At 38.8% G+C, this 15,230-nt stretch overlaps 1 protein-coding gene across 1 annotated transcript; it reads right to left on the bottom strand.

The window, feature by feature from the left end:
- Positions 1-8,864: 8,864 nt before the first annotated feature.
- si:dkey-78p8.1 (ETAA1 activator of ATR kinase) lies at positions 8,865-14,197 on the bottom strand. Its single transcript, XM_017428458.3, has 6 exons — positions 13,903-14,197; positions 12,994-13,116; positions 12,771-12,835; positions 12,500-12,609; positions 11,067-12,373; positions 8,865-9,870 (listed from the first exon to the last, which is right to left on the bottom strand). Exons 1-6 carry the CDS (start codon positions 14,039-14,041, stop codon positions 9,758-9,760), a joined length of 1,857 nt encoding a protein of 618 aa, XP_017283947.1. The 5' UTR covers positions 14,042-14,197; the 3' UTR covers positions 8,865-9,757.
- Positions 14,198-15,230: the final 1,033 nt, after the last annotated feature.

Here is a 15,230-nt window from a genome sequence, read left to right on the forward strand (position 1 = left end):
CCAGCAGACGCTAAACGAGCAGCCAAGATTTTTCGATTTGCATCTTTAGTTGCTTTGTTGATTTTATAACACATATTTGCATTTGGAAACAGCTCGAGTAATTTGACTGGGGACTCCCAGTCTGCCTTTGAGGTAAAGTTTACACTTCAAACATTACTGCGTGTTGGCACACTTCTGCTTCTGACTTTAGTCTGAATGGGAGATATAGAACGTGTGTTGTGCACGAGGCCATGTCAGTGTTTTGTAATGGGGTGGAAGAAGTTATCCTTGTTAATATGATTTTTTTTACACATATTTAGTTTAAAACAAACAAAATTTATAAAAATTAAAGGCCTAGCTTTCCTTGAAGCATTACACACTGTATATCCTGTCACCTTTCATGCCAGAGTTTAAAACCTACGACCATCTTATGTTGAGAAATGACAGAGTTGTAACCATTTTTGTCAAACCTTGAAAATAATATTATCCACAAGCTTATGCAATTTAAGAAGATGTCACATTTAGACTATGTCTGGTGAATGACTCTCAGCTACTATCACATCAAATTTTCACTCAATATCTGTAAAGGTGACCAAGTTAAAGCTACTTTTGTGTTTGCTAATTTTGATCAGCTGTGGTGGCCATATTAAATTAGGTTGAGTCCAAAAGTTAATGAGTTGTAGACTTACATCCAGTGGTTGCTTTCTGTGAGCTTCATCAAAATTTGTCATGAAATATTTTGCTAACAGACAAATATGGTTGACAACAACAGTTAATTCCAAAACTCTAAGCAAAAATGTTGCACTTAGTGTATCACTCCTAGTACAACTTCTTGGTCAGAGGTTCACATGACATGAAGGATAACTTGTTGATGTTCCCTAAATGAATCGCTGTGTTTAGGAGGAGGGAGACACGGAGGTGAGCTGACCCACATCTCACGGCCAGCACCGGGTCAAACGGCAGGAAGTCGCCGCTGAATCCACGGAGCGCTAATATTCCATATCCAACCTCGAGTCCCCCTCGTGGTCTGGTGCACTTTTATTTTGTGGAGTGAGTTTGCAGCTTTTTTTTTCTTGCTGGTGTTTTGGGGGTTTCAGTGCTTTTGGACATTCAGGGCTGTAGTGTTGGATGTTCTGTCATAAGGGAGCTCCGATGTAGGGAGCTGAGAATGGTTTGAGAGGCCTGTGACAAGTTTACGACTTCTCTGCGAGAAAAATGGTCACAAATCTTTTAAGCATCTATGTCCATACAAAAAAAAAAAACAACCAAAAAACTGCACTAGTTTGTAGATGTGAAAAAAGTAACTGCATGCAGATTTTCATTTTGGCCCAAAATATTTGTAGAAGTTTTTATTGTTGCATTCAAAATAAATATATTCCAACGTTCCCCAGTTGTAATCACAAGCAACAGATCCAGGCTTTGAGAACGGACTGTGTGCTTCCTCTCTCAGCCCTAAATGAGAGCCAGATGATAAAAAAAGACTGAATATCATTAGCTGTTCACCATCAAGCGTGCAGGCTCAGGCAGAGCTCAGCGTGACCTTGGAATGGTCACAACAGCCCCTGTTCATGTGTGTGTGTGTGTGTGTGCAGCAGGATTTGTAGCACTGGGGAACCCTGAGACCTCTGGAGACGCTCAGCTGGCAGGTGCTTGTGTGTGTGTGTGTGTGTTTGTGTGGTTGTGTACAGTTGATTTGCTTTGCACATTGCTAAAGGAAACCCCTTGGCCTCTACAGTTTTGCTTTCCCTTGCATTTTCCACGGTGTGTTTCTGCGTTGCGTTTGTGTGTGAACTGCGTGTTGGTCCGGCAGCTGGAGTTCCACTCAGCTGGCCCCTCTTTATGCAGTCCTGCTTCAAATAATGAACTGTGTCTCTGCACAGTGGGAACCATTTTAACTCGGGAGCACACCGCTCACAGGAGCTCGCGCCACTTTAACATTTTAGCGCCCGGCGTACACGTTGAGCTCGTCGGCTTACAAGAACTAACCTTCCAAATTGCTCCAAGTGCTTGAAGATTCACTTGATGTAAAACTTTTATCTGCCAATAAATAATAAAAAGAAGTGCAGTAGAAAGATAGCTAGCTTCCCTACATCTGCTGCTCCTTTTTTTTTTTCCTCAGGGGGGGATTTAGTAACCTCACTGTAAAGCCCAGCAACAGAATTACCTCAGCCTAAACCTGTCAACAGACCATTACAGCCCACGCTGACTATTACAGGCTGGGGAGAAAAAGGGCCAAGGCCATTGTAGCACAAAGGTGTTGGCAGATATAGGCCTGAGGAATGTGGCAACAGGGATATTTGTTGGCTGTGTGCAAGAGAGTCTTGCATCTCAAAACACAGTTAGGTCTGCAGACTCTTATCAGCATGCTTAATAAAGCGTGGAGATGCTGGGATATCAGTACAGGATCTGTTCGGACAAAGAAAATAATAAAAAACAAACAAAACTGATAATCCAGGCTTGAACAGGGTGCAATTTAAAGAATTAGAAAAACAAAGTTTAGTTTATTACTGAGCTTTCAGTGGGGTGATAAATCCATCCAAAGATGTGTTTTTTGTCTTACTCCCTCCATTCCAAAGCAATGAGTAAGATTGTAATAACAAGAGTTGTCGGTTGACACCTCCATACTTCTTATCGCTTTTACGTCTGGCTGAGTTTGACCTTTAAATGACTCCTTTTCCCTGAAATTTATTTTACTGTCTCGTTAGCTGTAAATTAGAAGAATAGGAGCATCAGCTACTCAGCAAATCATAAAGGTCTTCCTGAGTATTAAAATGACAAAAACTGATGTACTGATGTCTTTTTACACTAGTCTTTGAAGTTACTATTTTTTTTTAACCTTTTTTAAATAAGACAAAAATATGTTTAATTAAAGGCCTAGCAATTCTTGAGGGAATAGCCATTTTTGTCTTTTCTAATGTCAGTTGGCATCTTAAGTTGGGTTGGCTCCAAAAGTTAATCAGTTCTGTAAGTACATTAAATTAATATGTACTGCAAGTTTCATTAAAATCCCCAAAGTGGATCATGGTATATTTTTTTAACAGACCAGAAAAGTTGACTGCAAATAGTTAAATATTTAGACACAACCTTGCACATTAGAGCTCAGACTATGTGTTGTGGATCAGACTAAGATCCAACCACACCAGGTTTTAGGTCAATATCTGTAAAAATGACTGAGTTACACCCATTTTTGTGTTTTTTTTTCCAGGTCAGCTGGCCGTGTCAGCCAACCTTGAATTGAACTGATGCAGCTGGCAACAACTATCAAATAAAAAAACAAAACTACAGAGCGATGTGCACTGGAAGTAAAAAAAAAGCAACTGAGCAATAGGATGACACCTAGTTCTCAAAAACACACTCAACAACGTGCTGCCCCATCATGCTTATGGGTTTTCCATCATCTGTTCTCTTCAGCGGGAGTGGGGAAATTTGGAAATCGCCCCCCTCTGCCTCCCCTCCATCCTCAACCCCCACCCCCCCAGGTATGAAGGCAGTCATACCTGGGGGCCCATGAATGGAGCCCTCAGGTAAAGCGCTGTTGAAACAAACCTAAAGCTGCCTAATGACACGCACCGTGAAACTCTTCACAGGTCATTTACGCTGCTGACAGCCTGTTACCACAGAGCTGCACACGTCCTCCGCCTCTCAGCGCGTTTGTGTGCGTTTCAGGGAGAAAGAGGCAGAAGTGACTCAGATACACAAACCGATAAGAGAGACAAAGTTAGAGAATACAAAGTGGTGAATAGAGGGGGGGAAAAAAGCTGCCATATGTGTGATATGCATTAGGACTATAGGCTGTGAAAACAGTGTTTAGTCCTTGTGCCGCATGGGAAAGCCATTAGAGCATTTATCTCCTCTGGCTGTTTGGTGCTTCGTTGAAGGAGGCAATAACTAAAACAGGTCATATTTCTAAAGATGTTTAAATTATGTTTGCTGTTCCTTGGGATCTTTTTTTTCTTATTTGGAGTATGATAGACGTCTCTGGAAACTTCCTATCGATCTGTTCTAGATGTATTAATAACCCAGCACACTAGTATACGTCCAGGTCTCATTACTCACTTTTACAATATGAACCCCACACTGGGATACACACAGAAAAGCAGCAGGAAAGAAGAAGAAAAGAAAAGAGCAAAAAAGAGCATACTCCTCTTGCTCAGTTTGGATTTCCGTATATACTTGTTCCAAAGCAAAATGACTGGCATTCATATCTCTGACAGAGTGAGGAAAAAGGGAATAACCCCCCAAAAATCATATCATAAACAGAGAAATAAATAGTAATCATAAAGTTTGTCATCTCATTTTTCTTGACATGTACTATTTATAACTGTGATTGTTTTTCGGCTTTTGTGATCTTAATAAACATTTGAAACTATGATACAAGCAGATTCACTGGTAACGCTGCAGTTTTTCCGACAAAATATTTTAAAGAACAAAAGTCTGTAGTCTTTCACCTAAAACCAGCTGTTTTTAAACAAAAAGTTAAATATATTTAGAATTTATATTTAGTCACTAAACTAATTATAAACTCTAATGCTGGAGAACACCACGAGTAGACATGTAGGAATGATTACTATTTTTTATGATTTTGTTTTAGATTTTTATTCTCTGCAGCTGAAGTTAAATAAATGTTTTTGTCTGTGTGTGTGTGTAAGTGTACCATTACCAAAATAGCTCATGAATCACTGAAGATATTTTATTAAAACTTTCAGAAAGTAATTATTGAATGTACATCTACAACAGATTAAATTTGCCTAACTCAAAAATGGCCATACCTCAGTCAGTTTTACTGATATTGAGCTGAAATTTGTTGTGGTTTTAGCTGTTCATCAATCCCAACACATATTTTGAGCACAACACATTGTGTGACATCTTTGCTTAAAACATTGGCATAAACTGATGGTGTTAACCTTGTTTGTCTGTTAGCATAATATCTCATGAATCAGTGAATGGATTTTAATCAGATTCTCAGTAAGTAATCACTGACTAGACATCTACAACTCATTAACATTTGGAGTCAACTCAATTTAAGATGGCTGCCACAGCTAATCAAGTTTAGCCCACACAAACGTGACTACACTTCAGAGAATTTTACAGATACTGAGTTAAAACTTGGTGTGGTAGTAGCTGAGAATTATTCACAGCTCATACTCCAAGCACTAACAGATCATGCAAGTTATTGCAATATCACATGAGATTGCACACACTGTTATTTTCTAAGTTTAACCAAATTGTGTCATCTCTCAACATAAGATGATTTTAAGTTTAAAACTCTGGCATGAAAAGTGGTGGGAGATGTGCATTACTTCAAAAGAATGCTAGACCTTTAATTTAGTCCTTGTTTTTAAGACTGTTGCTCATAAATCACTAGATTTTTTCACAGAGCTGCACTGATTTCCGAACAACCCTCACCTTGTCTTCTCCACAATATTTTTTAAACCATTTAGTACATTTATTGCACTGAAAAGGCTGCTTTCATCTTAATTTGAAGAAAATACCCCAAGTTGTTTTCTTTCTATATCAGATGACACAACACAAATCTGTCCACACGCTCTCCCTTTACTCCTAAATTGTTACCAGACCTGTTCCCAGCTTCATTTGACGTCGTCGTATATCCGTTTCAAGCTGCGAATGCTCCTCTTTTCAAAACATCCACATAAGAATAGCCAGTTTAAACAGGTGCTATGGTAACATAATTGTAACTGCAGCAATTACTGCCTTATGCCTGACTAACAGCCATAAATCATCCTTCCTCCACAAAGAGAACGTTGTGGCGCTCCACTCCCCTCCGATAAGCAGAAATTGCTCAGAGTAAGTCGTGACGAGGAGACGCTGAAACAGCCCTTTCTTCTGTTTGGTGGGCAACATTTTGCTTTCTGTGGGATCCTTCAGCAGGCACAATATTGTACCTGCCTCAGCACCTGTTGGCTTTAGCCAAGGGTTTCATCAGATAGTTGAAATAAATACAAGTCATCATCATGACCATAATCATAGTCATAAAAACCAGGGGCCTTTGTGCTGTTGCCAAATTGCCCTGCCATCTGATTTACAGCCAGAAACAGTAAGGATGGTGCCTTTTATATAGTCTACATAAATACTCAGATATACACACCTGCAGACCACCCGTCTGTCTCTCTCACTTTCTCACACACACACACACACACACACACTCACCTGGGAACTCTCCCAGGTATGTAAGGGGTGGGAATGAGCATGAAGGAGGAACAGTGAGGAATTCTCCGGGGATTACAAAGACAAACATTGTCCTCGTCTCGCACACAAGCGCAGCAGGTGAGTAGAACGATAAGGAGCCAGGGGACAAATTAGGCTTCATATTAAAATAATCCCTCATGTCAAATAACAATAATACTCTCCTCGCCGAGGTGCCTGGATGCTCACAAAGGTCCCTGCTTCTCAGACAGAGGCTCGTTGAAAACAGGTTTGTGAAATACGGCCGTCGTATCTACACGACCTGTCAACAGTCTTTGGAATCCACAGAAGTTACAATAATGGAAGCCAGTAACTCCAGTGATGTGTTGGATCGAAATCCTGACCAGCTGTGTGAAACTACAGGAGTGTCACTGATGCAGCCTGGAAGTGGAGACAACAGCTGAAACTACAGTTAAACTAAAAGACTGATAAACTGCATCTTAAAAGGAAAAAAAAAATCCTACTACCGTATGTATCTAAGTGTCAGTGGTTCTACTTTTATCACTGCACCCACTCAGCTAAGTTTCATAAAAGGAATTTCTTAATTTTTGAATTATCAGCCCTAAAAATGTACATTCACCTGGGAAGAAAAACAAACACCTACAAACTTTGCATAAAACTATAGTTCAAATTTGTTGAAGTGGGGTTCTGTAGAAAAATTATGAAAATTAATATATTACTTAATGTCAATAGAATTTTGAACAAAGACCAAAATGGATTGTCATCACCATAAAGCTGGTAACTCACCGGGCTGCGACTGTCAGCAGCTAGTTTGCGAAGGACATTTGTGAGGAAGTCTCTAAAATGTCTCAAAACAAGTCGCAGTTGTTGCAGGCGTCTCCATTCTGTCTCAAGAGCGCCAGAACTGTTTTTTAACCAATCAGAAGAGCTGCCCGATGACAGAAAACATCACAGGCATCACATAGGGGTTTATTTGAATGAAGCACTATGGAAATGTTGAGATTGAAGTCTGATCAGACTTAAATACCATCTTTCTAAACTGAGATTTGTCCAAAGAGCTATCTACAACAGGTAAAATATTAACTGTTCATAACCCTATTTCAAAAGAGCTGCACTACTGCTTTAGGCATAACTTTAGCAGCCAAAAGAATTTAAACTTTTATTTGTTCCAATCAGGATCAGTGTGGAGCTACTTATCAGGTCAGGAGTTTCATGACAAAGACCAGCCTACCTCTTTTTATTCTCATATGTTATGTTTTTATTTTTTTGGTAGTTTTTAATATTATGCCTTATTTAGGTTATAATAAGGGCAAAATGTTTTGCTGTGGTCAGAACTGTGTGCAACAGAGCACGATAGGAGGCATTTATAGGTGCTCATGTAAAATGTCATAAGCTGTTGAGAAGCTTCTCACTGACAGCTTGTTACCGTAGTTACTAAACAATCACTTATAGTGGTAATCTATCATTCAGCTATAGTGATAATATATCAAAGTGTAAATAAAGCATATTGTACTTATATTGTTTATTTAAAGTGTACAAATACATGTGGCTGGATGTTAAGATGATGGGCCTCTGATGTCCTTTGAATCTCCAATGTAAAACTCAGAAGCCTCTGAACATTTTATGGTAAATCCATTGATGCAGCTCATGTGTTGTTTTTTCTGCATCACTGCAATAACTTATCTCCACAGATAGTGTTTATACTGGCTACACCCCCCCTCCCCTAACCTGCCCTCCCAGCAGTCAGATTCCTCCTGACTAATTTTCAGGTTATCATCATTCCCAGCAGGGAACTGACTTATTTGCTGCTGGAAGGCCACAAAAGCATTTTTTTAATGATTATTTTACTGCAAACACAAGCAGAGCTTTAACATTATTTAAATCTACTATTTTGTCTTCTTCAGCTGACATTTAGAGAATAATTAGAGATAATTTATTTGGTTGTTTTTTGTTTTTTTTTACGCAATACGCTGAAAACTTGACAACCAGTCTCACTGTCGTCCCTCAACTTTAGAAAGCATTATTGTGGTTTTCCTTTAAAAAACAAAACAAAATTGTTTAGCAAATTCATCCCTTTTTATTTTCAGGCTCTGACATCTTTAAACGTCCATTTTCACCTGCTTTCAAACTGCTTTTAGAGGTTTGTTGCGATTTTAAACAAAAACTTGGTTTAATTTAAAGGCCAAGCTTGCTTTAAAGGAATATACAGTGTTTAGCCCAACGCCTTTCATACCAGAGTTTTACACTGAGATAGTATTATGTTGAAAAATGACACAATTATAGCCGTTTTGGTCAAATGTTAAACCTTAAAATGACATTATGCATGATTTCACGAGATATGAGATCATCTGAAAATCACCTGCTTTCTGCATTGAATCATAAAACTAAGAAGCCTGCTTCAGGTGGTAGAACAAAAGCAAATTATTGCAATTTTGAAGCTCAATTTGTTATAGTTAACAATAATCAGTGCACGTTCAACAGGTAAAGTCAAAATATGACCACTTATTTAAGTACTTTGTACTGCAACATGGCTCCCTGGATTTGTTCATGGCTCAAAAATCACCCACTTTTGCCACAGGTTACAAGCTATAACCTCCATGTTGTTTTGAATTTTTATGGCAGACATGTTAGCAAAGAATGGAAACAGAAACAAAGAGGACACCTGAATATTGATATGCTGCGTGGTACAAGACTGACTTTCAAAACCTGAGCAAAACTTTTAATATGAGGTTGTTTATTTATGCCTTAATGTAAATAACACAACTTATTTTTTAATGCTTTATTGCTATTGTACGGTTTTATTGTTGAATTAACATGTTTTAGAAGGTAAATAAGTCCAACAAATAAACCAACAGACCGTCATAATATGGTTGTAGGATAACGCTCGATTCCAACATGTGCAAAACTGAAGTTAAGAAAAAGTTTTTATTATTTACAGACAAAATGTGGCTCAAACACACAAAAAAATGCACAAAATCTGCCCGATTTCTGCAGCTTTTAATGTTTGAACCAGATATAGTTTCAAAGTCTTTGTGTTATAAAAGTTTTAAATTGTTTTTCTTATGAATAAGTCTTTGTTTGACTGACCTTAAAAGATTGTCATCTTTTTAATGAGGCATCAAAATAATTCTCAGGCACTTCAAGTGTACAAAACAAACTTCACGTTACGAACTAAGAAGCAGCAATGGCATGAAACTATTTCATTGGTCAGAAAATGACCATGAAACTAACTAAAGTGGAATGTTCAGAATAACAAACAGTGAATGTGACCAGCTTTAGTCAATATTCTGATTATTTTTCCCAACGCAGAGGAAGCAAACTATTCTTCAGAGTAGTGTCAAACACATTTAGCCTAAAATCTCTTCTCATCACTTTACATCAGCTGTAAAAAAAAAAAAAAAAATCCAGCAGCTCACATTTACATCTATTTAACTCAAAATCAGTCTTTCAGGTGCAAAAAAAAAAACACTCAAGTATTAACACTTATTAGTACATCGACAAATCAAACCAAGACATCTTGATAAAGAGCTAATTAGAACACTGATAGGAAACAGTTCTGTTAAGGCTTCCATGGTGGAAAAAGATGTGACGGTTCTGTCAGGACGGAGCTCCTCTATTGTTTTGGGGCGTTCTGCATTCTCAGGCGTCTCCTGGCCAAAGCTTCTTGCTTCTTCCTCTCGATCTCGGCTGCAGAGCACTTCCCCGCGGTCTGGCTCGTGACAAAGACTGGAAACACAGCAGAAAAAGTGAGGCAGATTAATGTAAACACAGACTTTTGTTGATCACTGAAGTTAAAAGCAACTGAAACCGGATTTTTAATTTGGTAATCTCCAGTTTTACGGTAACAAAACTAAAGGTTACATTAATATTCCTTAAAACTTATTCTTTAACAAATGTACAGTACGGTGTAAATAATCAAGATATAAACGTGTGAATTCTCAAAATATTTAAAAATTTGAGTATTGCAAAGACACCTCAGAGGTTTTAGATTCATTCCATCACATCGTATAACCAGCAAGATGTCTGAATTCTCATTTTTTATTCAATATTAACATTTATTTAAGGCTGGCAACATGGGTGGGAATATTTAGGCACCTTACGATTCAATTAAATTACAATTCAAAGGTCTATGATACAGTTATAAAACGATTACTGATGCATTTCAGTTATATTGAAACTTAAATGCCAATGGCTTATTTTATCTAAATAAACACAAAGCAATATATTTTAATGGCTAATAAAGAGTGCCCAAAATTATATCTCAAAAAACCCAAACAATCACAGGCTGAAGACCAACAATTAGCATAGATGCTAACCCAACACTGAAAACGCCGTAGAAAAGCTAATGTGATTAGCATTGTGTTTATCACTGGAAATCAATGCACAAATTAAACGTTTTAAAGTTATTACTGAAGACAGTGATGCTATGATAACTTCAACTATTATCTACAGATATAAGATCTTCAGAGTTCAGCAAAGAAACGATGAAAAAGATGTGAAAACAAACAGCTTTATTGCAACATGTTTCTACTACAGGAAGCTACGGTAACTCCACTGGGACAAACAGCACCACGCAGCAACGACTCTCTTAAAGTGGCAGGTTATTGTTAGCAAAATCAGTTTTTGACAATTAAAATCAATGCAAAATCTTTGATGTCTGCATTGTGATGCATCTAAATACAAATTTCACCTCCCAACGTTAAATAGGAACTTATTCGCATCATGGAGTCAGGTGGGGCTTTATAAAGACGATTTTCTGGGAAAATTGGAGCAAACTTTCAGACCAGAGAATAGTTTTCAAATTTATTAGGTAGAAGTTTTAACTGCAAAAATCAGTTGATAAAATGAAAACTTTTATATTGGACTCTTTGGGAAAACATTCTCGTTTTAAGAGCCAAAAAATTACATTACAGTTTTCTTACCTTTGTTGCTTATGATTGCTGAGTCAGACATATTTCTCTTGAAAGCTGCAGGGTGAGACTTAGAGTTCTGTGGTACTCTGGCTGCCACGGTCTGCAGTTTCGTATCCACATTGCTACTTCGAGCCCGGAAAGTTCCAGAGAAATCCCTGTCCTGGTTAAATGTGCCCAGACTGACATGACTTCCTGGGAAGCTTTGAGACATTCCTGGTTTCCTGTTGGCACCTTGCATGAGCACGTTCCATCCTTGATAGTTAGTTTTACAACCAGTTCCCGGTAAAGAGTTAGAACGTACAAAAGCACCTGATGATTGTCTGTTGGAAGCGCTGACACCAGAATGAACGGATTCAGTGGTTTTCAGTCGCCTGTCTGCAGTTTTTTCTTCCTTTTCTCTGGAGTTGTTTGGATTAACTTCCTTTGGCTGTCCGTTGGAGGTCCTCTCCACGCTGTCACAAACCTGATAGAGCAGTTCATCATCACCATCGTCCCACAAACTGTCTGAAATGTCTTGAACAGAAGGTGCTTCAGCTTGAATATGAGTGACTTTGTTGGGTTGGGAAGTAGGGAGCAGCTTTGGGGCAGCAGAGTTCTTGACATTGATTTTGGATTTGGGTTCTATTACAGTGAAGTTGGACTTTGACACTTCCTTGTTCACCTTGGACAGGAAGTGAGAGTTGGACTCTAACCTGAAAGTACTTCGGTTTGTAGTTTTCAGTTTGGGACACAAGTCTTGAAGAGCACTGCAGCTCATCTTGCAGCGTCCCTCTGTAGGCTTCTGTGCAGAGTCTGAATTTAAAACAGAGGGGGGCTTAGTGCTTGTCTGAGTGCGGGCCTGCGGTGTCGTTTCAGGATTGGCATCTCGACCATTCGGATTCTGGGTAATTGCTAGAATGAAGGAGTCATTGAGTAAGTCATCATTGTCCCAGTCATCATAAAACTCACAGTTTTTTGTGCCGTGACTGCGAGTTTCCTTTTGTTCTGATGTCCCAGACTTATCAGCTTGCTTGAGCTCCGCCTGCTGACGTTTAGCAAAACCTACAGACGCAATTTGGTCCGGCACTTCTTGTGAACACCCAGAACCCTCACTTAACCTGCCACTGACTCTCTGGGTGGAGCAGTCGAACAGAGCGTGGAGCTCTGCCTCCGCCTGAGCCGATGAAGAGGGACACTTCAGATTCTTCACAACACTCGGTTTAGTTTTGCGAAGGTCATCATTGACAGAATTCAGCTGTTCTGACGTCTCCTCGCCTTGTTGCATGTTTTCATCAAACTGCCTGGCCAGTTTCATTAGGTCCTCCACCTTACTCTGTCTGTAAAATTGTAAAAAAATAAAAGACAAAGAAACCAATAAAACAACCACGAAGCACTAACAAAGATTAAGTTTGACAAGTAAAAGTCACGTTTGCTAAAGCAGAGAAAACTGTTTGATAACAGACCGAGAGGACCTCTTCCTGACTTTGGGCTTTGGGTTCTCAGGCGTGCAGGGAATGGTGCCATCATTGATCCACCGAAACAACGAGGATTCAGAACCTTTGGGTTTTATGTTCTACAAAAAATAAAATAAAAGCACTACATTGGAGCTACTTCTCTCAAAAAGGTCTACATATAATTGTTCATCTGAAGCAAACAGAAATTAGGAGCAAAGAAAAAGTCATGTAATCAGATGACGACTTGAATGTTTAGGAAGATGATAAAGAGCCACCTGACCTTCGGAGCAATACGGTTGACAATGTCAGATATTTCCACAACTTGGGTGTTCTTGTGTCCAAATCCTGGAAAAAAAAGACAACTCATTACTAATATTGAGACACATGGCTATTAAGAAAGAAGCCTGTACCGGTGTTGTTTCCGTCCATATCAAACCCGTTATCCTGATTAGTCAACAGAAAGAAAAAGTGATTGCTTCACTGAATGACTCTGTGTCGTTTACCAGTCTGAGTGGGAGATGTGGAATCCCAGAAAATGTCTTGTGAAACTTCTACATCTCCGGGAGACTCTCCTACATTCAGTCCATGGTATCTGCTGCTGCCTCTAAATCTCGGACTCAGCAAATCTGCACAAACAGTAGACAAGTGTTACAGAGTAATGCATCTTTTTTTTTTCTTTTTTCCTGTACAAATATCATCAGAATTCCAGTCGTGGATGTAAGGAATGCAGTTTAAAAAATTAGGAGTCTCCATCATTGTAGAAGAATTTTTGCTGACTCCTCCTTACAGAACTACATCAACTATGATGTTTGTGGGTCTCTGAGTTTTTTACCCTAAGCTCACATGTAATCTCAAGTTATTAAATGTTTAGTTGGGGTTTGACACTATTAGGGAAAGAAGTCTTGAATTTCCTCCAGTTGTACAGAATGAGTTTGATGGTGGACTGAAAACAGTTTTTAGCCACCTAGTATAGTTCTACAGCCAAAGAGCAGACTAATTGGCCTTTTTTCTACTTTTTTTTACCCTGAAGCTTTGGATGTTCTCCTGATTTCTCGTGCAGACAAACATGTTGTGAAAATATAACTATTCTATGACACTCACAATCAACAGTCTGCTTGTGATGATTTGAAAAGAATCCAGTAATTTTCAATTTAAAATGTGGTTTATATTCATTACAACAACTAAAGCTACTTATTACAGTGACCTAAGTCCACTTGTGTATGGATAGTAAACATGCACAAGAACCATAATCCTGAGATAAACCAGTCTGAATAACATAGGGACGTGTGAGTTTTAGATTCTCCAATTAAACACAAAAAGGTTCTCAGTTCATTGTTTATTTTTTCTCTTTAACTAAACGCGTTGAGCAGGGTGACACTTTCTAATAAATGTGAATCTAAACGCTTTCTTACCGCTACACACAGGGGATGCTCCTGTTTCAGGCATCTGCTGGCCCGTTTTTCTGCCCTGCTGAGTTTTGTTTCGGTCAGGTTTGGAAATATGGTTTCTCCACAGCTCAGAGAACTCGGGGCTTCGAGCAGAATCTGACATGACTCAGCGGAACAGCAGCGACAGCGGTCTGAATCATTATTCTGCTCGTTTAAACAGCACGGACGGCGATTTATACCGAGAAAGTCCTTGCTGGCTTTTAAAATCTTCCTGTGTACTCATTCGAAACGGGCCGCCATATTGACTACCTGTGACGTCGGCAAACTACGGGTGCCCGTTAGGTTTGTCGCGGACAACAAGTAGAGCTCAGGTAAGCAGGGAATTCGATACCCAGTTAGTTTTGTTTTAATGAATGGTTACATACATATTAATTATACCGACTTTATTTTGCTCATATTTGAGAATCTTAGCATTTGTAAAATGTAAGTGTACACCTTTGTGTTGATCTAAAACTTTACATGACATTTCAGACCTGAGGAAGACTTCACTCTATTACTTTTAGTAACTCTACTCTAGTAGTTTACTAAACCTATAGGTGACATATTAACTCCATACATTACTTGATAAAAATGCCACAATGTATTTAAACCAATAATCCTTAATTCCAAATGTAACAAAAATATAAATTATTCGAAATAATACAAACAAATATAATACTTTTATATGTACCTTTACCTTATGATAAAATATATACATATATATATGTATATATATTGTTTTTTCTTTACAACTCAAGGTGTTCTTGTGTCCCGTCCCACAAAAAAGGAACTGAGGTAATATTACTACTATTTAACATATGATTATGAGCTGAATTACTATTGGCACAGAGTTTAATACTAACACAAAACTGAAGTTGATTAAAGTGCTGTACAGAAAACTAAAGCTCCTGGTGGAAGGCGGACATGTTTCTTTTCTCTCTGTCTCCTGGCGCCCCCGCCTTTCCTTTTTCGAAGCCTCTTTTTACATATTTTCCAAAAATTTAAGGAATAGGGATCTGGTCAGCTGGTTTCTCAACGCAATTGATACAATTTCCTCGACTGGGTGAAGGAGAGTCCAGTCTCGGGATATGTCTCGCTGGATATACAGTGGATTCCTGGCAGGAGTGGAAGACTGTGTACCTACCGACGTGGAGGTTCCTATTTGGGTTTTTGATAACAGGATTTCTGCTGTTTGGACCAGGCAGTTACCTGGATTATCGTCAAATTCGTGGATGGGTTCACGGATCGACCAGCACTCAGACTGTAAACAGGAGCGAAATTGCAAACTACTCCGAACTGGCTGATATTCCATC

This window comes from Kryptolebias marmoratus, linkage group LG22 (assembly GCF_001649575.2).
Source record: "Kryptolebias marmoratus isolate JLee-2015 linkage group LG22, ASM164957v2, whole genome shotgun sequence".
Taxonomy (NCBI): Eukaryota; Metazoa; Chordata; class Actinopteri; order Cyprinodontiformes; family Rivulidae; genus Kryptolebias; species Kryptolebias marmoratus.

Coding starts and splice junctions, on each gene's coding strand:
- si:dkey-78p8.1 (XM_017428458.3), bottom strand. CDS start 14,041: ATGTCAGATTCTGCTCGAAGCCCCGAGTTCTCTGAGCTGTGGAGAAAC. Junction 12,610..12,770: donor TCAACCGTATTGCTCCGAAG/GTCAGGTGGCTC, acceptor TATTTTTTGTAG/AACATAAAACCCAAAGGTTC. Junction 9,871..11,066: donor AGCAATCATAAGCAACAAAG/GTAAGAAAACTG, acceptor CTGTGTTTCCAG/TCTTTGTCACGAGCCAGACC.